The 26,542-nt window shown below is 35.4% G+C and overlaps 1 protein-coding gene and 2 pseudogenes across 1 annotated transcript; 1 reads left to right on the top strand and 2 right to left on the bottom strand.

The window, feature by feature from the left end:
* Positions 2,044 to 3,003, bottom strand: LOC110259747 (olfactory receptor 2T11-like). Its single transcript, XM_021085486.1, has one exon. It carries the CDS (start codon positions 3,001 to 3,003, stop codon positions 2,044 to 2,046), a length of 960 nt encoding a protein of 319 aa, XP_020941145.1.
* On the bottom strand, positions 12,278 to 13,277 carry LOC100624443 (annotated as a pseudogene).
* On the top strand, positions 20,448 to 21,738 carry LOC110259746 (annotated as a pseudogene).

The raw sequence follows: 26,542 nt of genomic DNA, 5'->3' as shown, positions 1-26,542 counted from the left end.
GTTAGACAATCTGAAAAATATGCTTATGCTAAATTTAAATTCAATCCTGAAAATGGGTCTTGTGACTATCCTACAATCAATATTTCTACTTTGTTCATTTACTGCTCTGCTTCCCCAAATGCCTTTCTTTTCTTCTAAAATTTTTAACCTTTCCCTCATTCACAAACAGAAACTGTCCTCGATTTTAAATTCACTGAGAAAATAGAAGCTATCAGAAGAAAATTTACTTGAATTGCATTTTCTCTTCTTTACCACCTGCTACAGTCAATGAATGGACCATGATCACAGGACTGATTAACTTCCCTTCCAAATTACTATGCTCTCTACCACTCTCAAAGGGCATTGTTCTGGAAGAAACTATCTTCAGTTTTCAACCATTACCAATTTCATCTTTGTATAGAATTGTTTCCTTAAACAAATCTGTAATATCACAAGACAAGAAGACACATTGAAATGCTCAATTTCTCTGATATCACTTACCAAGAAAAAAAAAAAAAGACAAACTCTACTAATCTTGTCCACGTCCTTCCTCTCTAATTTATCTTGAATTTTCTCTAGCACAAATTCATTGAAATTGCTATTATTAAGTTCACAAGAGATATTCATGTATTCAATTTTACTGGTCAACTCACTTCTTATAAAGCAGTAAGAAACTGTACATGTTGAATTTGAATACATTCTCCATCTTGGAACTGGGTGTCACTATATATCCAGTAATATATAGTAATATCTATATCTGAGATATTAATTCTTTCTCCATTAATCCCTATCTCTTTTCTTATTTGCTTCTCAACTGAATTCCAGTGCTTTAGATCTCTCTCTCAAACTTTTACGCAAATGATTTCAACTAACTTTATGTCTTTAAATATTTTTCTACTGTGATGACTACCAGATTTAAACCTTCAGTCCAAAACTCTAATGTGAACTCCAACTGGCTTCACATATCAAAAAGGCAATTCAAGAGTCTCAACAACAACTGAATTTTTGATTCTCCAATTGTAACCTGCTACTCTAGAAGTTTTCAAACCCAGTAAATAGAAATTCCATTTCTTTTCACTTCAGCCCAAACTACTGAGTTATCTTTCATTCCACATTCTTTTCTAGCAGTAATTTTTTTCCATGAGCTTAATCCTGTTTTGTCACTACCTTACTCAGTCTACATTTGTCTCTCATTTGAAGCCTCCTAAGTTGTCTTCTGTATCCCATTTAATTCTCTGCTCTACCCAAACTATAGACATAGTGATCATTCTAAAAACGTATGGCTCCCAAAGTTATACCTCCACAGAAAAGTCTTCAAGAACATGCCATATCACTCTGAACAAAACTAAAAATGCACTCGAGTACTTTTCCTGAATCACTCAAAGTTGGGCACTGTAAATTTTCTTCCTATGGACTTTATTCTCCTTAGAATCCCACTGTTAAAATAACAAGGTAGAAAGCAAACTATTTGCTGTTAAATATTGGAGACCATTCACTTTGAGTGGGTGTATAAACTACAGACTCATAAATTCACACTCGGTTTGAATTCATTCACTCTCCATTGTACCCAGTATTCAAATGTCACTATTTTCAGGACAAGTGCCATGAAGGTTTTCATAAAGTTTATAATCCATTGTTGCTAATCCAGTAATTAAAAACAGGATTAAAATTGTGATTTACATTACTCATTTGTAAATTTATTATTTTTTATTCATACTTAAATAATCACAGAAATTCTGTAGCTTTGGATTGATTTTGGTCTGCTTGTTCATGAGGCAAATGTAAATGGGACCTAATGAGAGTTTCACTGAACTCTAATATCTGATCTTTTTTTCCCCCTTATTTCCCAAGAGATACGAACTGGTGTAAGAGGAATTATTTAACGTCCTTAATAAATAATGAAATATTTTTTGGTTCCCTTCATCTGGGAGGAAGGAACCAGTCAGGGTAAATTCTCTTAATTGCCAATTCTAAATAACCTCTGATAGCTGAACAGATAGTCTCTTGTGAAACAGGATATACGGGGATGTTATTTGGAAAACCTATGTCTAGCCTATTGAATCTCTAAGCATAAACTGTGGAAACTTTCTGGGTAGATAAGCACTGTGCAAGTACCTTTTTAACTGCTCCCAGGACATCCTTGTTTCTGAGGCTGTAGATGAGAGGATTGAGCATGGGTGTGACCATGGTATAGAAAGCTGACACCACCTTGTCCTGCTCAGGGGTGTGAAATAACTGGGGCAGCACATAATTGTAGAAGGCAGCCCCATAGAAAATGCTGACCACAATCAAGTGTGAAGAACAAGAGGCAAAGGCCTTTCTCCGGCCCTCAGCTGAGCGCATGCGGTGGACGGTTAACAAGATGAGGGTGTAGGAGGTTGAGATAATAGAGATAGGGATGAGCACCATGAGTACACAGCAGATATACATCAAGGTTTCATACAAGGATGTGTCAGCACAGGCTAATCTGAGAACTGCAGGGATCTCACAGAAGAAATGGTTGATACTTCGGGAACTGCAGTAGGGGAGAGTCATGGTGACAGAGGTAAGCAGAAAGCCCTCCACGGATCCACCAAACCAGGCACCAGCAGCCAGAAGAAGACACACTCTGCGGTTCATCAGGACTGGGTATCTAAGTGGGTTGCAGACGGCCATGTAGCGGTCATAGGCCATGAGGCTCAATAGGAAGAACTCTGAGCCAATCATGGTTGAGCAGAGAAACATCTGGATGCCACAGTCTACAAAGGAAATGGTCTTATCTTTAGAGATGATGTCTATCAGGAGCTTTGGGACAATGGTGCAAATGAAAAGGGTGTCCATGATGGACAGCTGGCTGAGCAGAAAGTAAATGGGAGTGTGGAGGCGAGAGTCCACCTGAATCAAGAATATCATGACCAAATTTGTAGTTACAGCCACCACAAAAATTGCAAAAATAACTGCAAAGACAATCCCTATAGCTTTATTGTGTACCAGAAGTCCCAGGAGGATAAAGTCAGAGGTCGAATTTCTATTCTCCATTGACATCTTCTATGACAGCTCCAGGAGAGCAGGAAGCCACGAACACCAAAAAAAAAAAAAAAAAAAAAAAAAAAGACAGAGAGAGAGAGAGAGAGAAAGAGAAAACCCTTTCTATATGGGAGAAATTCACAATGCATATTTTAAATGTCAGACCTCAGGGTCTACTGCTTCAGATAAAATTTTCCAACTCATAATCATAATTCTAGAGGGAAAAAAAAGAGTTACACCATAAATCAGTAAGTATAGCTCTGATTCTTCTTTTTGGGTTGTAACCATATTTTTAGTTTGTTCATGTTTATGCTGCAATGTAATGCTAATGGCATAATGAGGTTGGTGTTTACTGTATCTGGATTGTAATTTTACCTATTATCTGTTCTATTTATTCTGCATATTTGGTCTTCAGAATGCTGTCCAACACATAATAAAGCTAAGTAAATTTTGGATGGAGAAAGGATGATTGATTTATTGGTTATTGGATGCCTGAATGTGACCAGAATGAATAACTTAGGAAGTGAGGTGTGGAAAGTAAAAAGAAACCAAAAAAAAAAAAAAAAAATACACCTCGTGTATTTCTTCTCTGCTTTCAACAATTCCATTTGTTTATTTATTTATTTCTTTTTTAGCACCACATCTGTGGTATAAGGAAGTTCCCAGTGTAGTGTTTGTGTCTGAGCTTATAATTGCAGGACTATAATGTAGCCATAGCAATACCAGACCCAAGGTATATAAGTGACCCAAACTGCAACTCATAACAACACCAGATTCTTAACACACTGAGCAGTGCCAAGGATCAAACCTTCATCCACATGGATATTAGTCAGTTTTGTTTCCACTGTGCTACAACAGGAAATGAATACTTCCATTTCCAATACTTCCAGTTACCAAATATGTAGGGATTTCTCCCCTTTACCAAGCAAATTCCAACTCTCTAGAGTGTAGCTTGACATTTTACAGCTTAATTCAATTCTCACACTATCAACCCTGAAATAGCCTAATAGCCCTTTATAATAACACTAAAAATAACCCAATTTCCAATTGTGCCCAATGTAAATATAGGTACTCTATTAAGTGGGAGGCAGGAAAGAGGGAGGCAGAGATCAGAAGATGAGACATGACATTCCAGAAGGAGGTCCAGCAATTCAAATGCTGGTTTTCAAAATGAAAGGGAACATGAGGCAAGGAATTTATTGGTCTCTAGAAACTTAAAAAGTCTAGGGAATAGAATTTACCCTATAACTTTCAGAAAAAATATAGCTCTCCTGACATCTTAATTTTATCCCAACATGAGCACTTTGGATGCAAGGCATCCAGAAATGTTAGATAATAAATTTGTGTCACTTTATGGCACTGAATTTGTGGTATTTTAACAGTAGCCACAAGAAGTTAATAAACCATACATCACTTTAATATATTTTAAGCACAAGCATAATTGAGGCATGTTGCTAAAAACAAAATAGTCAACAGCCTTGCAGTGTTCACTCTGGGGGAAAAATGTTATCAACAAAATCACAAATTAAGAAAATGAATTTAATTATTTTCAGAAATTCAAAATGCCCTCTAACTCTGGGCAATCTCTAGTTATCATATACCTACATGTGGATACTTGGCATCCTATTTAGGTCCAAAAAAACAAAAAAGTCCTCACCAAAGTTACCATGAGAAAGCCTGCAAACACAAAACTCATTAATGTCACTGCCAAAATCCACTGCTGAGGGCAACTTTTTATCTCCAAGCAGACATAATAATGCCCCATCCAAAAGTCCTGCTCTTGTCTTTCACAAATATAACCACTGTTACATATGCAGTCCCATAAAGATGGTACCATATTTCCTTTTTGAATCCAGGTTTGAATAAAGTCCTCTGTAATGTGTGTCAGGGGGAAGTGGCAAAGTTTACCCTAGAATAAATAACTGCTGTGGACAAAAATATTACTTAAAATTGAGTAAAGAATAAACAGCAAAGCCATTTCAAAGTATTGACAATTTAAGCCTCATGTAATAAACTGAAATGTTCAAGGTTAATCATGTCAGTGATTTATAAATCTATAAACATAAATTAAATTATCAAACATTTAAAAAATATAAAGCCTCTCCTCTACTGTGTGTCCCTTGATACTGATGCTCCCAAATGGAGAGGAGGGAAGATTTTTTTAAAAAACTGCATTTCTAAAAAGACTCAATAAAATGCTAACTCTGTAAGAAGAACCCATATTCTTATGGTTTTTTTCCTAGTTTTGTTATTGTTTTTGAAACACAATTCATCATTTTCTTAAACCAAACCCTCCCTACATGTGGTAGTACTTAGAGAATTTTGAATCTAGATGTGGTTACATGGGAACAGATATTTTTATTATAATTATTCCCTTTTTGAGCTGGATCAAGGTTAGTTATTAGATAATATTTGAAAATGAAAAGTGTCCCCATACTTCTTTTCCAACCAGGTGGTCCCCTCTGGATTTTGCTGGAAGATTTCATAAAGACACCTCCCACAACTTTCTCCTCTGAACATGAATGAATCACTCAACACTTGGTACCAATTTCCTCTAATCCATGTGTTGTATGAGGCTATGAGATGTGATGAAATGTGAAGCTGTTAGTTTGAGGGTAGTCTTATTGGATGCCAAAAGTTGAAAGTTTGGAGCTTCAGATTAACTTGCTCTAAATCGTTCCTATAGCATAAGCACAAAGAAGCTTCCTCAAAAAGTTAGATACTGGAGAGCACTGGTACTTTTCTGCTGCACAGGCCATGGAGCAAGAAATGGGGCTTGAACTGTTCATCTTACTTAACTTGAACCTCTAGTTAGGAGCTGGGATGTATCAACATTGAGTGTTGGGGAAGACTGCCACACATTGCTGGTGAGAATGTCACTCAGTACTATATTTGTTAGTGCAGCATGCCAGTTTTAGGACTCAAAAAATAATGTGTATATACTTCCACTCCTAGGAAACTTTACATAGAATTTAAGAAATATAAGACAAAACTTGTATAAATATTCATCTTGGTATTGTTTGCAATAGTGAGAAAGCAGAGCAACTTAAGCATCTTCCATTGGACACCTACAAAATAATTTAGGCTTTAGTATTAGGATTAGTAACAGAATTCCACGTGTCATTTAGGAAGGCAGCTATGCTCAACACTATGCTACCTACACCAAGCATCTTTTAGGATAGTATATGGATCTATAGTCACCATGGTATCACAGATTCATGGTATTCTTATATAAAATAGTGTCATAGATATAATCACATTGTATACATATATAGCAATATGATATATAGTATAATATATATTTGGTAAGTATATAAGTATTACTAATATATATATGATAAGGATATATATACACACAAACATATATAATTTAATGTGCATATAATATGTATGTGCATATATAACTGTTTACATGCATATAGATATATGTAATTGTGAAGTTAATCATTGTTTTACTAATGGTGGAGTTTCAAGTGATGTCAGTTTCTTGACTATATTTTCTATCTTCCTAAAATTATAGATTATATATATACAAATAATTACTTTCAAGTCAAAGAATACATCTCATATTCACAACTTTAACCATGAATACATCTAATTTTACACTCCTAAGTCTTTAAATATCAGTAGGATAACTAAGCTGGCAAAAGTTTACACTAGAATCCTGTTCACATATGCTCCTGCATCTAGAGAAGAATTTGTCTGATTCCTTTCGACTCTTAAGCCTCCATTCCATAAAATACCATAAGATGTCACCTAAGTAAGTTCTTCTCCTCTTATCATATGCACTAAAGTAAGTTAGTGCACTCTGTAATTCAATTTTAAGAAATTCCCTCACAAACATTCACATACCAAAAAAGAAAAATCAGAAAATATGAACTTGAAAGTATACAACATATTAGAAAAGTAAAACACTTTTTTAACTATGGGGGGAGAAATACATACAAAAGAATGCCCAAAGTGATAAAGACTTACCTATTGTTGTAAACAACTCTATTTTGCTAAAGTGAATGTCCCAGTTTTCTACATTCCCTTTGAATTCTAAGATGTCACTTTACCCTTTGCTCCCCACACAGTTTAATCAGATTCTTTAGAATCTGCATCTCTGTGCCCTGGTGAAAATCCAGGGCTGGCCAAATAGTATGACCCTGGAAAAGTCACTCTTCCAAATGTGTTATTGCCAAAAATGTTATCAGAGCAACCGCTTCTTCAAAGTTATTGGGAGAATTTTCTCCGAAGGCCCTTATTATTGTAACCTGGTACCCAATAATGTTATCAAAATGTTTAAGCATCTTCCCTCACTCAAGAAAGTAACTCTTTACTTTGCTAACTGTGGAAGTAGGACAAGCTCCAGAATGAGAAAATGGTATTAGTTTCTGAATTTGAACATGGTCAGCACGTATAAATTTGTTTTAGTTACTTTAATCCCTTTAGCAAATTTTCCCTATATTTAAAGCAAACATGATAGTAAGAACAATTATAAAATTTATAATTTTTAGATTATAAATTAAGATTATAAAAGCATTTATTTTTTATTAAAAATAGCACTGACTAGTTCTCTGTTTTGAGACTGAAACAATTTATTATATGCACAGCATATGTTGTAATCTTGTTCTTTACTCAGAGAGAAAGTATTTTTCCAATCTTTCAAATTAGAAAAGACATATTATATTCAGGGAGCTCTGAGGTACACCAAATTTATGTTCATCTTTCTTTCATGGGAGTTTTCCCACAGTTTTTTCAGGGATGCAGAGAAGCAGCTGACCCTGTGGCAACTTCATCCACTCTGCAGAAGGTGAGGTCCAGAGACAAGGATTGATGCTCAAATATGCTTCCTTAGTTATTTTCTTAAGTTTATTGGCTAATGATAAAAATCAGTGCCCTTTGCAGTTAATCACCATAGATTCAGAAAAGGTACAAAACAATATCAACAGGTATATATAATCCTAAGCCTTGTTTTAATAATGAAGTTTTTACTCATTATGAAAAAAAATAAATCTTTCTTTCTACACCTGAGCAAAGACCTACCTGTGACACTTACCTCTTATTTGCTCCAAAGAAGAATGGATATCTGTGACAAGCTAGCAAAAATCAATAATTTTTCTTTGCAGGAAAAGCACCATTTTAAATACTTAAATTGGAATAAAATCAGAATTGGTGCAATTGGAAAGAATTTAAGGATGATTCTTTTGGTCCCAGCTTCACCCTTAACAGGAAATTCTGTATGAGCTTATGAAAGTTACCTCATTTCTTTGATTTTCAGTTTTTCCCATATTTGCCAGGGGAAAAAAAAAATGAAGAGGTCTTCTAAAATGAAATGCCATTCATTTATTAAAAACTTATGCTATTTTACATGATTAAAAATTATTGGTACTTGAGAGGCATCAGGGAAAAAAAAATCAAGATCCATGACCTTGTTTACATGATGAGTAAAATCTAAGGTTATGGAATAAACATCAAAATCTAATTAAATAAAAGGATATAAGTGAAATTAAAAACCAACAATTTATGATATAGATATTTATTTATCAAATAATATTTTTATCTAATTATGTAAATAAAGGCAATATAGTGGAAAATAAACCTCAAATATTTTCTTGAAATTTAATTCTCTGGGATTTTTGAAGAAGTACTTACTGGATGTTTGGTAAATATTTTGGAAAACCTTGCTAGGCCTGGGGATTTAATCAGAGCTATCTTCAAAAAATGCAACCTGAAAATAAAACAATACAAAACAAAGTAAAACAAAATAACCAAAAAACACAAAGAATTGCTTCTGGAGTTATTAATTATATATGAATCAGCCAATCATTTTAGTTATATTACCTTTTGATATCATGATATTATTCATTATTACGATTATCCTGCCTTATATAAGTCACTTCTATATAGAGTATCTGAAGATTTACATGTTTTATTTTCACACAGTTATCGAAGCCGTTAGCAGGACTTTTTCCTATTTGAGTAGTTTTACTTGTCTAGGATGTGCTGTCACTTCTAGACAATACAGATCTTCATAGTCTCCTTCACACTAAATAATATTTTAAATATTTTCATTATTGACTAACATTCCTTTATGTCTAAAACTTTACTTGATATTCAATAAATAGTTAATAAATATTTAACAAGTATAATTTATATCATCCCTATTATAATTTTATATTTACATATATTTTTCAATTTATTAGGTAAGTGAAATAAATGTTTAGAAGAAATGGTTCAATTAACTCTATGCATATATACCTCACCTTCAGAGACACCCCAGAGGGGGTCTAACTGCCCCTCAATGTGGAAAGTTAGATCCTTGGTTGACCAGCCTAGCTGGCATACAACAGAAAATGAACATAGATTTTATCAGCTTGTTACTCTCAGAGGGACTTTTTTCCCCAGGTCACTACCAGAATTAACAAGTTGGCAGCTGCATATTGTGCCACATCCTTCCCTCCTCTGGAAATTGTCTATTAATTAATAGCAAGTTTTGGCAGAAAAGCACAAGACGAGGAATCTGAAGGCATGGGTCTGAGGTTTTCATCAGCCTGTTTCTTGCTTGGGATAGGCAATTTTGTTCTAAATATCAACTTCTCTAACTTCCATGAAGCTAATTCCTTCTCAAAGTACTTTGTAGAACTTTTTGAAGATCTGAATCCAAATGAGATAAGGCATTTGAACATACTTTGCAAAATGACTTTCCTGTATAATCAAGAATAGTACCTGACATCCTGCAAGTGTACAATTGGTATTTTAAATTATTAGAATTTATTATTTGCTTTCTCAAATTGATACATTTATTTTAATAAAGATCAAAATGTGATGACCAAAAATTTTCTTTTATATGAATTTGGTGCCATTACTGAGAAAAAAAAACCCTGGTCATTTTTATAGAATAGGATGTGTCTCCTGAGTGAGAAGTGAGGACATCATATGTATGGTGTGATTTAATTGTTTAAATTGTATTAAAGTATAGTGTACTATAGCCAAGTACACACACAACAGGTGGTGAGATAAATCATCACAAAATGAACATACCCATGCAACAACCACTAATATGTGGAATAGACTATGTTTTGGCCTCTTTTAATTATTTTCTTTTAAAGTATAGTTGATTTACAATGCTGTACCAATTTCTGCTGTAGAGCATAGTGACCCAGTTATATATATATATATATATATATATATATGTAATTTTTCTCATACTATCTTGCATCATCGTCTATCCCAAGAGACTGGATATAGTTCCTTGTGCTTTATAGTAGAACCTCATTGCTTATCCATTCTAAATGTAAACTCAAAGTTTCCTATGCCCCAATCCCTAACTTTTATGATATCTCTAGGAAGCAAATACATCTCCATTACATGTTGTTTTTCAAATACTTCTTTACCAATAACCCACATTAAATGTCCTTGTTAAAGATGATTCATCTTTTTTTTTTTTTTTTTTGTCTTTTTGCCATTTCTTGGGCCGCTCCAGTGGCATATGGAGGTTCCCAGGCTAGGGGTCTAATCGGAGCTGTAGCCGCCAGCCTATGCCAGAGCCACAGCAACTTGGGATCCGAGCCGCGTCTGCACCCTACACCACAGCTCACAGCAACGCCTGATCCTTAACCCACTGAGCAAGGCCAGGGACCGAACCCGCAACTTTATGGTTCCTAGTCGGATTCCTTAACCACTGCGCCATGACAGGAACTCCTGATTCATCTTTGAAATGTAACAACAAAAGCCAAATTGCAATCCAGGTCTGGCAGGACTGACTCAGAGGAAATGAAAAAGGAGAAACCTGTGCTCAGTGTGGAAAGGAAATGGGAATTATTAAGTGAAAGTTTTTGAGGATAGAGAGATGAGGAAAAGTGCTAACAAAGACAGGGAGGAGAAAGTAGTAAGTATGAGTAGCAGAAATTCAAAGGAATTAAGAGTATGAAATTTGAATTGCAATATTGTGGGTATTTTACAAATGAATCCTGGCTAGTTACTCTACTTGGGGAGATCAATTCATACCAGTCATTCTTCCATCTATTTTCTATTTGTTTTAAGGTGAGATCATGTTTAGGGGAGCCTTCCCAGGCAAAACTAATCTTGTGATTAACATCTGGATGAGAGGATGTTTGATGTGCATCAATATCTATGGTGGAAACATTTTTCACTCTGTGTTGATTCTTGAAAAATGCAACGGTGGATGAACTTTTCATAATCTTTTGTCAACTGCAAAACCACTAAAAAGTGAATCCAACATATTCTAACTCCAATGAAAGACAAAATAAATTTCAAGTGAATCAAAACTTCTTTGTCATATTACAATATCTTACACACAGTATGAAGTTAAAACTAGATAGAGAATCCTCAGTGAGTGCAGTCTTTGTTTAGTAAATATTCTTTCATCAGAGTTAACCAAAAGCTAATTAAGAGAAAAAATATTTGTCTACCAGTCTACTTGATGGAGTGTTGGAGGACAGGAGAATTGACCAAGAGAGTTGAGTTAACTAATGAAAGCTCTCGGCTTATTAATTCTCTGTTCATCTATATTCATCTTATTATGGAAAAAATTGAAGTTATTTAAGGATTGCAGCAATGCTACTATCTTAATAATATGTCAGTTTTAATCAGTCAGTACATATTTACTGATTTCCAGGCAAATAGTGGACTCCATGTAAAAAATTATCTATGGTTTATTTTCAGAGGTTAGAGGACTCAGGCTTACATAACATGTAAATAAAAATACAGAACCCAAACTCAATTGAATTGAGTATAAAGGTATTCTACTATTATCATTAGACAAAAAAATTAATTTTTTGGATGTCTGACATTACATCAGCAAGGACATGAGTTATTCTTTGCACTTTCTGTTCAAAAATTTGTTAGTAATGCAGGCACAAAAGGTACATGAACTCATGTAACATATAAAACATATCTACCTAGAATATTCAAAGGTATGTTTGGCCTGCCTGGGATATTTTTTGGCCATGCCTTGCAACATGCAGAAGTTTCCCGGACCAGAGATCAAACCTAAGCCACAGTAGTAACTAGAGCCATGACAGTGACTACACTGAGTTCTTACCTGCTAGGCCACCAGAGAACTCCAGGCCTGGGATAATTTAAAGTGTGCTACTTGAAGAAAATGCTTTCTGGGAGTTGTCTGCCAATGAATCCAGACAAGCAAGTTGGCTGATCCTCAGATGCTGTCTGTCTTCAGCTATAGTTCTTAAATGATGCTGACAGATAATTTTGCCTGATGTAATTCAGGATTGTCAAAATTATTATATTTGAGAACTAAGAACATCTTCTCTGGAATGAATTTGTGTCATTGCTCAGAGCATAAAGGATGTTTGTACCTGATCTCCTTTTGTACTTCCTGTGCACATCCTCCACTGATTATCCGGGAGGAAAAATATCTCCCCATTCCTCTCCTTAGAGCTGTGGTCACATCTTTACTTTTTAAGCTGTAGGTGAGAGAGTTGAGCATTGGGGTGAGGATGGCATAGAAGTCAGATAAAAGTTTGTCTTTCTCTGGTGTGTGATATGAATGGGGCAGTGAGTTGGTGTAGAAGGCTGCCCATAGAATATCATCACCAACATAATATGGGGAAACAGTTTGCAAAGGCTTTGTACCAGCCCTCAGAGAGTTTATCTGATGCACAGTGAGCAGGATGAGAGTGTCAGAGACAGAGATGATGGATATAGGGATGAGCAGCATCAGCACACAGCAGGCATATAAAAGGGTTGCTGTAGAACAATGTGTCAACTCATGATAGCTTCAGTACTACTGGTATCTCACAGAAAAATTGATTTTTGGGAACCCACAGTAGGAGAAGCATAGTAAAGTGAGTCAGCATGAATCCATATAGAGAACTGCCAACCTAGGAGCCCACAACCATAAACAAGCAAATCCTGTGGCTCATGAGGAGAGAGTATGGAAGAAGGTTGCACACAGCCATGTACTGGTCATAGACCATGAGCCTAAGGAGGAAGAATTCCTCTCCAATTAGGGCCAGGTAGAGGAAGACCTGAAATGCCCAGCTTAGGAAAGAGATGGTCTTTTCCTTGGAGAAGAGGTCTTGCAGCATCTTGGGGACAGTGATGTAAATGTAGACAGTGTCCATGATGGAGAGTTTGCTGAGCAAGAAGTACATGGGTGTGTGAAGGCAGGTTTCTATGTGTATGAGTAGCATCATGACCACATTGGCTGTTACAGCCACCAAAAAGATGGAGAAGAGTACTGCAAAGATAGGCCCTGGGAATGTAGGATGTGTGATGAGGCCCAAGAGGATGAAGTCAGTGGAGTTCTGGTGAAATACTGCCATGTTCACATCACGTGTTAGCTCTAGAGCTGCAAAGACAGAAAGTTGTGGAGTTAATGAATAAGCCAAAATAGGAGTTCCTGTCATCGCTCAGTGGTTTACAAATCCAACTAGGAACCATGAGGTTGCAGGTTCTGTCCCTGGCCTCGCTCAGTGGGTTAAGGATCTGGCGTTGCCTTGAGCTGTGGTGTAGGTTGCAGACATGGCTTGGATCCTGCATTGCTGTGGCTCTGGCATAGGCTGGCATCTATAGCTCCAATTAGATCCCTAGCCTGGGAAACTCCATATGCCATATGCCATGGGAGCAGCCCTAGAAAAGGGAAAATGATAAAAAAAAAAAAAAGAAGAAACCAAAATATAATACATAGGCATTCATCTGTTATTTCATTAGCTGATGGAAAATAAACATGAGGAGGAGTTCCTGCCATGGGTCAATGCAAATTAACGTGAGTAGCATCCATAAGGACACAGGTTCAATCCCTGGCCTTGCTCAGTGGGTCGGGGATCCAGTGTTGCCCTGAGCTGTGGTGTAAACTGCACATGCGGCTCGGATCCCATGTTGCTGTGGCTGTGGTATAGGCCAGCAGGTCCAGCTCCAATTTGACCCCTAGACTGGGAACCTCCATATGCCATAGGTGCAGCCCTAAGGAGCCAAAAGACAAATCAAATCAAATCAAATCAAATCAAACAAAATTAAATAAAAAATTAAATTAAATTAAATTAAAATATATTAAAAAAGAAAAGAAACATAAAGCCAATAAACATAGATAAATTTAATCTTTTTTGACTTCTGTTATTAAGCTGCTCTGCAAATGGTTGGACTATCAGAGATTAACAAAGCAGTACTGCAAACTTTAATTAAGGAGCAGGATATACTGGCCTATGGAAACATGTTGTTCTACCAAGAAATCTCAAGTTTAAGGCACAGCTCACAATGTGGACTTGGATTTATTTTTCTCACAGGATAATTTGTGGTTATAAATCTCGTATGAGGACCACCTTAACTTTATTATACAAACAAGGCTTTGGGTTCTTCATAATGGTGGTCTTTCTGATTGACACCATTGAGTAGGTTGAGATTTTATGACTTAGTATGGCCTCAAATCATTTCATGGTAACTTAAGCTACTCATAAATAATTGTTCAGCCAAACATTAAGAGAGTTTCTCTGACATTATGAAGTTATCAAAATGTTATAAAGTCCTAGGAATTCATTGTTAGTTTGCTTTTAAATATTCCTTATTTATTGTTCTACCTTGTTACTTATTCTTTATTTAATCAGTAAAGGTAACTCCAGATGGAAAAGAGATTCCTTAATGTAGAGGGGAAAAATACATTAATATTAAAATTCCCTTCAATAAATTGAAATACTTCTTATAATTTTTATTCTTGAGAAATTTAATGTCCATTAATTTGATATATTCAGGGACATTGAAGGATGAATTTATTATTATTATTATTATTTTATTGTTTATTATTTTCTAATTTAATCTCTCTCCTTGTTTCAGTGACTGAATTACTAAAGTAATATATTTTCATAAAATCCATTCCCTACCAAGGTATATTCAAATATATAGTCATTGAAGTATCAAGAACAAATAAACCCTCATTTTTGCTGAAGCAAAACTGTTAGGAATAATAGACATTTTTCTCCAGTGAGTTATTCAAACATGGAGTCAAACTATGAGTAATATTCTAGATAAGTAAAATTCCATAAGGGGAAAATAAAAAGCAATTTTATGTTGGGCTATGCTGAAACTTTAATTTACTCAGTTGAGGGGGAGAAAAACAAATGCCTGCATGCTTAATAAAATCTACCTGAATATCAAATATTGGCTCTCAACAAGCTTGATGAAAGTTAGCTACTTCTGCCTTTCTTTATTTTTCTTTATTTTATTTTATTTTATTTTATTTTATTTTATTTTATTTTATTTTATTTTATTTCATTTTATTTGCTTTTTAGGGCTGCACCCACAGCTACACCCTTGGAGTTTCCCAGGCTAAGGGTGGATTCAGAGCTACAGCTGCTGGCCTACACCACAGCCATAGCAGTGCATGGTCTGAGCCGGGTCTGCAAATTACACCAGAGCTCATGTCAACACCAGATCCTTAACCCACTGAGTGAGGCCAGGGATTGAACCCACAACCTCATGGTTACTAGTCAGATTCATTTCTGATGTGCCAGTTCACCTGAAGAAAGGGGTCAAAATTCAACAATAATTTCATATGCTCACTGTATATTGATCCTTCTCAAAGAAAATATGGCCATACACCAGAGTGGATTTTTCAGCTTTTTAGCTTGTTACTTAACAAAATATCATAGACAGGGTAGATTAAAAAAACAAGCAAACAGATATTTATTTTCTCAGACTTCTGGATGTTTGCAAATCTAAGACCAACATGCTAGGTAACTTTGTTCTCAGTAAGACCTCTTCTTAGTTTATAGAAGCATTCCTTCTCTCTATTTCCTCACATTGTCTTTCCTTAATGTTGGTGAAGAGAGAGAAAGGGTGAACTCTGGTTTCCTTCTTCTTAGATCAAAGACCTATCTTTATGGTAAGTTTTGGGTTTAGGATATCCAATATAGTAATGAAATCCAAGCCATAGCACAGAGAATGGACACTCTAGGGTAAGCAAAATCCTCATACATTTTGATAGCGATTGTTTACAGTCTAATTAGCCCTAAAATGTGCTGTTATAATGAAATGCAGTCCCTTGCTACTGACTCACTACAATTGGTACTTTCTATTAAGTTTACTTTAATCTCTGTAGGATAGTATTCCAGGTTCCCAGTTTAGGACTGATGTACTTATCAGAGGAACATAGCAGTCTCTCTAAATCAAAAGCAAGGCCTGCCAGATGATGCTTTGAACTCCTCATTCCAGCATGCTCCTTGTGGGCAGGTTGCAAACTACTGTGAAATTTTATACTGGAAGGAAACTATATTTTTATTGAGCTCATCAACTTGTTAGGTATGTTCTGTGAGCCCCATCATATGATTCACCTGGTATATGCTGTAGGAAACCAACCTCTATGAGTGGCAATCACTTAGAATTATTATTCAGTGTGGCTTATGGATTATTCCATTGATTACCCCCTCTGTCCCCTTTCAGTACTGAAGTATTTGTTCTCTAGGTCCTAGGAGTGCTAGCATCAGACATTATCAGCTGCTCCATCTCATTGCATTGCTCTTGGTTGAGAAAAACTATCTAGCCCAAAGCTATGTTCCCTTCCTGGGGTTAGGTCACATTCAAATAATGCTCCTGTGAGTACACCAAGGGGACCATGTACCCTACTGCAGGAGACTTGATAAGGGCATGTCTGAATTCCTCCTGGGTTAGCTGAGAACTTGTGATTGTATCATGGTTCAACATCATGCTTACCCAATTCTGTTTCCTTTATTTCAAAGTGAGTTAATCCTAAAGGCACACCACAATAAACTCACTTCATGCCAATCTCTGTCTCAGACTCTATGTCCCACAACTTACCAAGTGTGTCTCCTTAACCCTGGGAGTTGATAGGGCAACAGAAGAGTGATATTCATTTCCCTTACTTCCTTCCTGCTCATGTGTGACTTCTTTACTGTGCACTCTAGTCAAGTTTGAGCACCTGTTAGATGTCCTTTTCAAAATAGCCTGTTTTTGTGAAATTTGAAAAGTCTTCCATTTCTACATATCTCCTGGAGAGGAGGTGGGGAAAAAATTCTGTTCTTACTAAATGAAGGTCTGGTATAAATTTTTCTTTGGCTTCCCTAGTTTATTTCCACCTATTTATAAGTAGTCCTATATTACTCTCAATTATGACAATGAGGTTCAATGCAATTTCAGTTTCATGATGGATTTCTGAGAGGTATGTCCATTTTTGCCAGTTATATAGGATGTGTATTGCTGATGATTGGCATAACCCCTGGCAAACCACAGAACATTTGATCTACACTGCTTAAATTCTATTTACAACACCTGACAGTGGCAACCATGTGTTAGTAGGCCATCATTTTGGGAAATCTGAGACTAAATCAAAGCAATATTCAAAAAGGATGTATGACAGTCTATTGAAAGCTGTTGCTGAAGGTATTATTTGAAACCTGATATATTACCTCTCCATGATGTACTGCTTGTACTTAGCTAGGTGACTGAGGTTTTGCACAGGAAATAATATAGCTTGCCTTTAAATATAGATAACATCAGGTGGCCAATTATGTTCTAAATCAGATTATTATTTGACACTCTGATAAGAATCAACATCCTAGGATGTGCTCCCTTTCTAAAATAAAAACAATCAAAATAATAATTACTACACTACATCTCACTTGCATTAAGTAATTACAATATTTCATGTTTTTATAGAGGCACATTTTCCCACTAACTATTCCATGAGAAAGATATATATAATTTTAGAGTTGTGGAAGGTGATCCTATGTTTACTCTTAGACAAGGTCAGAGGAGTGAGAAAATAGAGCCAAAGAAACATGCTTTTCCTGGACTGTGAAAAGGTAAAGCAAAATAATAATAAAATCATGAAAAATATCCCAGATAGAATAAAATTACAAAGTTATTGGTATAAGAAAACATATTCTGCTATAACAGTCCTTGCTATTATTTATGCATTTTATTATATAAGCACAAATAAATATATACATATAAAATTATAAAATATAGATGCAAACTAATTGAAACTTATAACATATAATAATTCTCTCAAAAAGTTCAAAAAGGAAAAATAATAGCTGAATTCTACCTGGATTTGACAATATGTTGTCTTTCAACACTTTTAACCCTTATCAAAGTTTAAGCAACTAAGGCCAGAATCAGATTAGACCCCTCCTTAGTGTATTTTTACAACATCATCTCTTTCCAAATATTTATTTACATTTTTTGTAAATAATTCTCTTTTTTTAATGAATCATTACATTCGGAAATGCTGTATTTTGAAGTGTTAAGAATCTGTAAAAATCCCTGAAAGTTAAATACCCCTGAAATCCAAAGAGTCATGCTGATGCAGGTCTGACATTTAATAGGATAGTAATTTTAGAACAACATGGCAAAAGGCCACACCCCTTAAGAGGTCGCTGCAGACACTCATATGAGCAAACCAGAGGCTGAAAGACCAGAAGAGCCTTCGTGCACTCAGAGGCACATTAGGAGGATGTCCTACAGAGGGGATTCACATCCAAGTTATTGGAGTTCATCATCTTATGTAAGTTGTACTAATCTTTTAATATTTATTAGTTTTGCTTATGGTGTTTGAACTCTAGAAAGTCCATATTTATACCATTTCCTCTGTATTTTCCTCCAAGTAAAATCCATTGGACTATCTATTCTGCAATCTGAAGGATTTAAATAAAAGTTGGCTGACCAAGTCATCAGGTTAAAACACTTGTAATAACTTGCCAATTCCATCAAATAAGTGATTTGTCTCTTTTTTTATAGAATAGGTTGATTAATTATCTCAGTATTTGGGGGGGAAATTTATAGTTTTCATTGTGAGGGAAAAAAGGATCAGAAAAATATAGAAAGAAAAAGTATAGATAGTTTTAAATAGTCTTATGATTACTCTGTGGAAAAAAAAAAGAGGGGTTATATTTACACCTTCTGGTAGCATTGCAAAAGAGATGAGTTTGTAATTTAAAGTAAAAATATCACAATTTCAGCATCATCCTATGTGAACAACTATAGAGACAGAAGAAAAGATAGAAGATATCTAGTGTTCTGAAACCATAGTGAAGAAAGTAGAAAATATTCATTTTTACTGTATTAAGTATTCCTACTCCCATTCTAATAAGATAGAAGTGAGCTTTTACACTTCTACCTAATGTTGCTTTCATTATTTAACTTTCAAGATGAGTTAATTACTCTTTTAAAAGTTTCACCACACTTTGTATCATAATTAATTTTGGTAGAAATTTTCCCTCAGAATCCTCTTTGCATAGGTTTCCAAACATTCTAAATAGTGACAAACTGTTTCACTTAAGTAACGTGGAAAGATAGATAGCAATTGTAATCAGACAAATAATAAAATCCTATCATATTTTAGGAAAATAAAATCATCTCCCACTCATTTTGTTTAATTGACCTATTTAGCTAATATTTCCATTAAATAATCTAAATCCTATTAGAATGCTGACTAGTCATTTATATTCATGATGAACTGCTTGTTTTTCATACATTTATTTTCACCTAAAAAACCAGTGCACAGTTACATCAGTTGAAATGTTAAGAGATAATGATTTAATCTATTTTAAAATACTTGAAAAACACAAGTAGAAATTTCATGTTAAGAAAATATTTTGTAAACTGAAAATTTATGTAAATTATAATTTTATCTAAAAATGTAAACCTCTCTTACATGGTATAAGCAAAGATTCATCTAATTCTTAATTGACAGTCTAGTGTGGGATGGATGTAATAAGTGGTAGTAAAGGGAGTGACCATGGAAGAGGTGGACTCCTTCTGCCATGTACCTTCATTGAATCATATCATACCTTTGAGAGTGAATTAATAATCTTATCTCTGCATCTATGGTTGTATTTATTTAACAAACTAGAACAGTTTTGACTCCAGGATATCAGAGCTGAAAATGCCTCTAAGGACTGAGTACTTCTTGGAAATAAAGAAGAGATTAGTTTATTATCTCTACGGTTGGGTGAAGAAATAAAGAGTTTTATTTTTTTTCCTCTTTACCCAATAAAAGCTGTATTTCTCTTACTTTGCAGGAAAACCTTCTCTCTATACAAAATGCCTTTTATGGTTAATAAAAGTTTGCACCATAACGTTACATTGGGGGGTATTCTAAGAAGGTCATTTTTATTCTCAATGTATAGCTTGGCAAGTTTAAATGAAATGCATTAACAATTTCAAAGTAAGTTATATTTCTACCAGCAGCCTCAATACTTCCAGCTACTAGGCTTAAGAAATTCCTTAGTAGTGCAGCAGGTTAAGGATCAAAGATTGTCACTGCAGTGGCTTGGGTTCCTGCTGTGGTGCTAGTTTTGTCACTGGCCTGGGAATTTACACATGCTTCATGTGGGGGGAGGAAGAAAGAGTTAAGTCCTCTTGTTGTTTAGAACATAATAATACCTCCATGGATTAATGCATGTCAACAAATTTATCCAATTTTAAAGCATTTTAATAAATTTAATAAATTTTGGTATGTTATGTATGTGTAATCCTCATCTATTTCTCCATTTTCAGTGTCACTCTTGTTTGAAATCATGGAAAACTAGAATCTCACTTCAGATTTCATTCTCCTAGGACTCCTTAACCACACAGGAGCAAATCTATTACTCTTTATGATGGTTCTGACAACAGCCTTCGCCTCCTTAGTGGGCAATGCTTTCATGCTTCTCCTGATTCTCCTGGACCCCCAACTCCACAGGCCCATGTACTTCCTACTGAGCCAACTCTCCCTCATGGACATGATGCTGGTTTCCACAGTGGTACCCAAATGGCTGCTGACTGCTTGACTGGCAGGAATTCCATCTCCCCTGCTGGCTGTGGGTTGCAGATCTTTTTCTTCCTCACCTTGGGAGGGGGTGAGTGCTTCCTCTTAGCAGCCATGTCCTATGACCGCTATGTCGCTATTTGCCACCCACTGAGATACCCAGTCCTCATGAGCTGGCAAATATGCCTGAGAATGATTTGGGGGTCTTGGTTCCTGGGTGCAGCTGATGCACTCATGCAGGCTGCTGCTACCCTGACCTTCTCATACTGCAGTTCACATGAGATCAATCATTTCTTTTGTGAAGCCCCATCTCTGGTGCGTTTGGCTTGTGCTGACACGTCTCTCTTTGAGTCTGTCATGTACATATGCTGTGTGTTAATGCTCCTGGTCCCCATCTCCCTCATCCTGATTTCCTATAGTCTCATTCTTACTACAGTTCTCCAGATGCGCTCTAATGAAGCCCGCAAGAAGGCTTTTGCCACCTGCTCCTCTCATCTATCTGTGGTGGGACTCTTTTTTGGAGCAGCCATTTTTACCTACATGAGACCCAAATCATACAGATCAGCAAACCATGATAAGATTGTGTCAGCAATCTATACTATCTTCACCCCAGTGCTGAACCCCCTCATCTACAGTCTGAGGAACAGTGAGGTCAAGGGAGCTCTCAGAAAATGTATGGGTCAGTGTGTTGCTTTAAACAGTGATTAAGGTTACATTGATTCGCCCAAAAGTTCAAAGCTATACAGAGTTACAAGGTTTTTATACAAAATTTCCTTGAAGGAGGTTATGTACACATATCTATATCTCATTTCTATTTTACTTTGGAATACTTATGGATCTCCAAACTTTGGGATTATTTATGAAGCAGCCACCAATAAATCAAACTGTTGATTGCTAAAATCTGTTATTCACAAACTCTTATTAAAATGTTTCTGCACCATACCTCACAAAAAATAATTGTTCAAAGAATGAAAAAAGTAGTGAAATAATGTTGAAGTTCCCTCATTTTAAAATTTGAATTAAAATTTATAAACACTAGAATACTCAGATGTGAAGGCTGCCTTTCAACCAGTTGCAGTGTACATGCGTTTACACCCACTAACAAGAGACAAAATTTGCCAGTAAAATATCTCAACCTAGAGAACTGCACAGCCCAGGAAAGAGATGGTCTTTTCCTTGGAGAAGAGGTCTTGCAGCATCTTGGGGACAGTGATGTAAATGTAGACAGTGTCCATGATGGAGAGTTTGCTGAGCAAGAAGTACATGGGTGTATGAAGGCAGGTTTCTATGTGTATGAGTAGAATCATGACCACATTGGCTGTTACAGCCACCAAAATGATGGATAAGACCACTCTAAAGATGATCCCTGGGAATAAAGGATGTGGAATGAGGCCCAAGAGGAAGAAGTCAGTACAGTTCTGGTGAAATGCCCCATGTTCAGATCACATGATTGTTCTAAGACCTCCAAATACAGAAGTTTTTTGAGTGTATGAATAAGCCAAAATGTAATATAAAGGCATTCATCTCCTTCATCTGTGATTTCATAAGTTGATTAAAAATACACATGAAGCCAAAAAGTATAGATAAGTTTCATCTTTTTTGGATTCTGTTGTTATTAAGCTGCTCTGCAAATGGTTGGACCAGCAGGATTTATAAGGAAGTACTACAAATTTAATTAAGAGTCAGGATACACTGGTCTGTGGTCACATGATGTCCTACCAAGGAAGCTCAAGTTTAAGGCACAGTTCACAATGTGGACTTGGATTTGTTTTTCTCATAGGATCATTTCAGTTTATAAATCTCAGATGTGGACCACCTTAACTTTATTACACAAGCAAGGCTTTGGTTTCATCACCAGGGTGGCCTTTCTGATTGACACCACTGTGTGGGTTGAGATTTTATGACTTAGGATGGCCTCATATCATTTCATGGTGACATAAGTCACTCTTAAATTATTGTTCAGTCAAACATTAAGAGAGTTTCTCTGACATTTTGAAGTTATCAAAATGTTATAAAAAATGTTCTAGGAATTCATTGCTAGTTGCCTTTAAAAGACTTCCTCATTTATTGTTCTACCTTATCAACAATCCTTTATGTTAATCTGTAAAAGAAACTCCAGACAGAAGAGATTCCTGAATGTAGGGGGGAAATATACAGTAATATTAAAATTCCCTTGAATAAATGGAATGAAATTTTTATACTTTTTAATCTGGAGAAACATAAATCTACTACATTCTTAGATATGTTCAGGGTCATTGAAAGATTAATTTATTATTCTTATTATTTATTTGTAGTTTATCACTCCCTGTTTCAGTGACTGAATTACTGAAGTAATATAGTTCCATATAATGTATTTCCTAGCAATGCGTATTCAAATATATAGTCTTTAAATATCAAGAAAAAAAATCCTCTTTTATGCTGAAGCAAAACAGCAACAATAAACTTCTCTTCTGACTGTCATTCAAAGATGGACTTAATGATGAGTTATATTCTAGATAAGTAAAATTCCAGAAGGCAAAAAAAAAAAAAAAAAAAAGCAATTTTATGTTGGTCGGCGTTAAAACTTAAACTTAATATAACTTATCAGTTGATGGGGAGAAAAGCAAATGCCTGTATGCTTAATAAAACCTACCTAAATATCAAGTATTGGCTCTCAACAAACTTGATGAAAGTTAACTAATTCTGCCTTTCTTTAATATGTGAAGTTTTAATTCTTTCAGCCACAGCTCTTAATCAGAAACAAAGAAACTAAATTTAAAATATTGCCATTAAAATTATATTTATAGGGCCCTGCAATAGCTGGTTGGATATAAAATATTCATGCAGATAGACAATAACTTTGCTTTAACCAATGATCTTTTTATTTTCCAGTTACACACCATAGAGATTTTATATGTCACTTACTGACACTATCAGATCAAGTCCTAATTGTCATTTTTAAAATAAACTGAAGAACTGAAATAGCTAAATATTCTGAAAAATTCCTATATTCTAAAAGTTGCTTTACAATCAAAATATGAGCCAAAGGGTTTAATTTCACACAAACATTCAGATTAGACTCCACAGATTATTCTAAAGTGTAAGCTTTAACATTGCCTCAAATCTTTTTGATTGGGGTGATGGAGTGGAATTGTCTGGGAGTCTGGGGTTAATAGATGCAAACTATTGCATTTGGAGTGGATAAGCAGTTAGATACAGCTGTATAGCACAGGGAACTTCATCCACATATTGGATGATAATGTGAGAAAAATTTAAATGTTTGTTTTATTCAGCAGATCATGGGCTCGATGGCTTTCAAAGACTTTTTGTCATGGACCAAGTATCCCAATGGACATTTTGGACAGGACCAAATATATAAGATCTCTTAGAGTCTCAATGTTTTAGAGAGCACCAAATGTCATTCAAAAAAATCAGAAAGTCTTAGGGTTTAACTTAGTGATCCTATGTCACCTTAAGTTGGAATTAGTCTTGTCATCAGAGAAGTCATCATAAAGGCCAGTATAAAGCTTGGGTATGTGTGTTTTCTTGGGGGAGTGTTATTAACTCTTAAATAATTATCATGTTGAAGGGACAAGATGATACTTTATGATTCCAAATCACATCATGTCATACAATAAGCTCCACCTAGGAAATACTATATGTTAAACAGGCTTTAATTTCACAGAGAACAATCCATTGAAATAAACTATGAAGAACTTTTTTGTGCTGCAAATTCCAGGCATGAAAAACTTACATTGTATTTTCTTACATAATAGATGTTAAGTCTGTAGAAATAATGATAATAGTTGTTCTTCCTGTCATTCTTGTCATTATTGTTGTCACAATTATTTGTATGTAACATACTGCCTGCTGATTTATACAGGTGCTCCATGTGAATTACACCTAGTGGACAACCTGAAAAATATGCTTATGTTTAATTTAAATTCAATCCTGAGAATGGGTCTTGTGGCTTCCCTACAATCTTAATATTTCTACTTTGTTCATCTAGGGAAATCCTACTTTTTTTTTTTTTTTTGGCTTTTTAGGGTTGCGCCCATGGCATATGGATGTTCCTGGGCTAAGGGTTGAATGGGAGCTGTAGCTGCTGGCCTATACCACAGCAACACAGGATCTGAGACTCATCTGTGACCTACACCGCAGCTCACAGCAATGCCAGATCCTTAACCCACTGAGTGAGGCCAGGGATTGAAACCACATCTTCATGGATACTAATCGGGTTTGTTAACCACTGAGCCACAATGGGAACTCCTCTACTTGTTCATTTAATGGTTGGCTTCCCCAAATGTCTTTCATTTCTTCTCAAATTTTTAACAATCTTCCTTGTTCTTCACAAACAGAAACTCTCCTCAATTTTAAATGCACTGAGAAAATAGAAGCTATCAAAAGAAAATTTACTTGTATCACATTTTCTCTGCTTTATCCCCTGCTACAGTCAATGAATGGGCCATGATCACAGGAAAGATTAACTTCACTTCCAAATTGCTTTCTATGCTCTCTGTCACTCTCAAAGACCACCCCTCTGGAAAAACTTTCTTTATTTTTCAATAATCATCAATTTCATCTTTGTATAGGATTGTTTCGTTAAACATAACTGAAATATCTCACAACAAGAAGTCACATTGAAATCATACATCCTTCTAGCTACTGGTCCATCTCTCTGATCTCATTCCCCTCTCCCCAAAAAAGATGAACTCTACTCATCTTGTCCACTTAATTTCCCTCTAATTTACCTTGATTTTTTTTCTAGCACAAATTCATTAAAATTGTATTATTACATCCAAAAGAGATATTCTTTTTGTCAGTTATAATGATCAACTCTCAGTTTTTATAATCTAACACAAAATTACGTGTTGATTTTGAATATATTCTCCATCATTGAACCATGTATTCATCTGTGCCTATTAATGGAGTAAGAAATAATATCTTGCTTGTCCCACGTGCTTCTCAACTGAACACAGGTGATTTAAGTCTCAGTCTCAAAAATTTATCAAACTGATTTCAACTCATTTTATATCTTTAAATATTATTCTACTCTGAAGCCTACCAGATTTAAACCTTCAGTCTGAAACTCTAATGCAAACTCAAATTGTCTTCACATATCTAACAGGCCGTTGAAGAGTATGAACAACAACTGAATTCTTGATTTCTCCAATTGTAACCTACTACTCTAGAAGTTTTCAAATCTCAGTAAATAGAAAATTCATTTTCCTTACACTAGAGCCAAAACAACTGAGTTAATTTTTCATTCCATATTCTTTTCTAGCAGTCATTTTTTCCATGAGCTTAAACCTGAATTGCCACTACCTTAATCATTCTACCTTTTTCTCTCATTTGAAACATCCTAAGTTGTCTTCTGTACCCAATTCATTTCTCTGCCCTACTCAAACTATAGACATAGTCATCCTTCTAAAAATGTATGTCTTCCCAAGTTAAACTTCCACAGAAATTTCAAGATCTTTCCATATCAATATGAGCAAAACTAAAAATGTCCTCAAGTACTTTTGTTGAATTGCACAAATTTGTCACTGTATATTTTCTTCTCACAGATTTCATCCTTCATAGAACTTCACTGTTAAAATATGACAGGAAGTAGGAGATCCCATTGTGGCTCAGTGGTTATTGAATCCAACTAGGAACCATAAGTTTGTGGGTTCGATCCCTGGCCTTGCTCAGTGGGTTAAGGATCCGGCATTGCCATGAGCTGTGATGTAGTTCTCAGATGCAGCTCAGACTGGCATTGCTGTGGCTGTGGTAAAGGCCAGAAGCAACAGCTCTTATTAGAGCCCTAGCCTGGGAACCTCCATATGTCACGGGTGCAGCTCTAGAAAA

Source organism: Sus scrofa, chromosome 2, assembly GCF_000003025.6.
Source record: "Sus scrofa isolate TJ Tabasco breed Duroc chromosome 2, Sscrofa11.1, whole genome shotgun sequence".
Taxonomy (NCBI): domain Eukaryota; kingdom Metazoa; phylum Chordata; class Mammalia; order Artiodactyla; family Suidae; genus Sus; species Sus scrofa.
This window is presented reverse-complemented; position numbering and strand designations above follow the sequence as displayed.

What these genes read in the sequence shown, in the direction of transcription:
- LOC110259747 (XM_021085486.1), bottom strand. Translation starts at nt 3,003, where the DNA reads ATGTCAATGGAGAATAGAAATTCGACCTCTGACTTTATCCTCCTGGGA.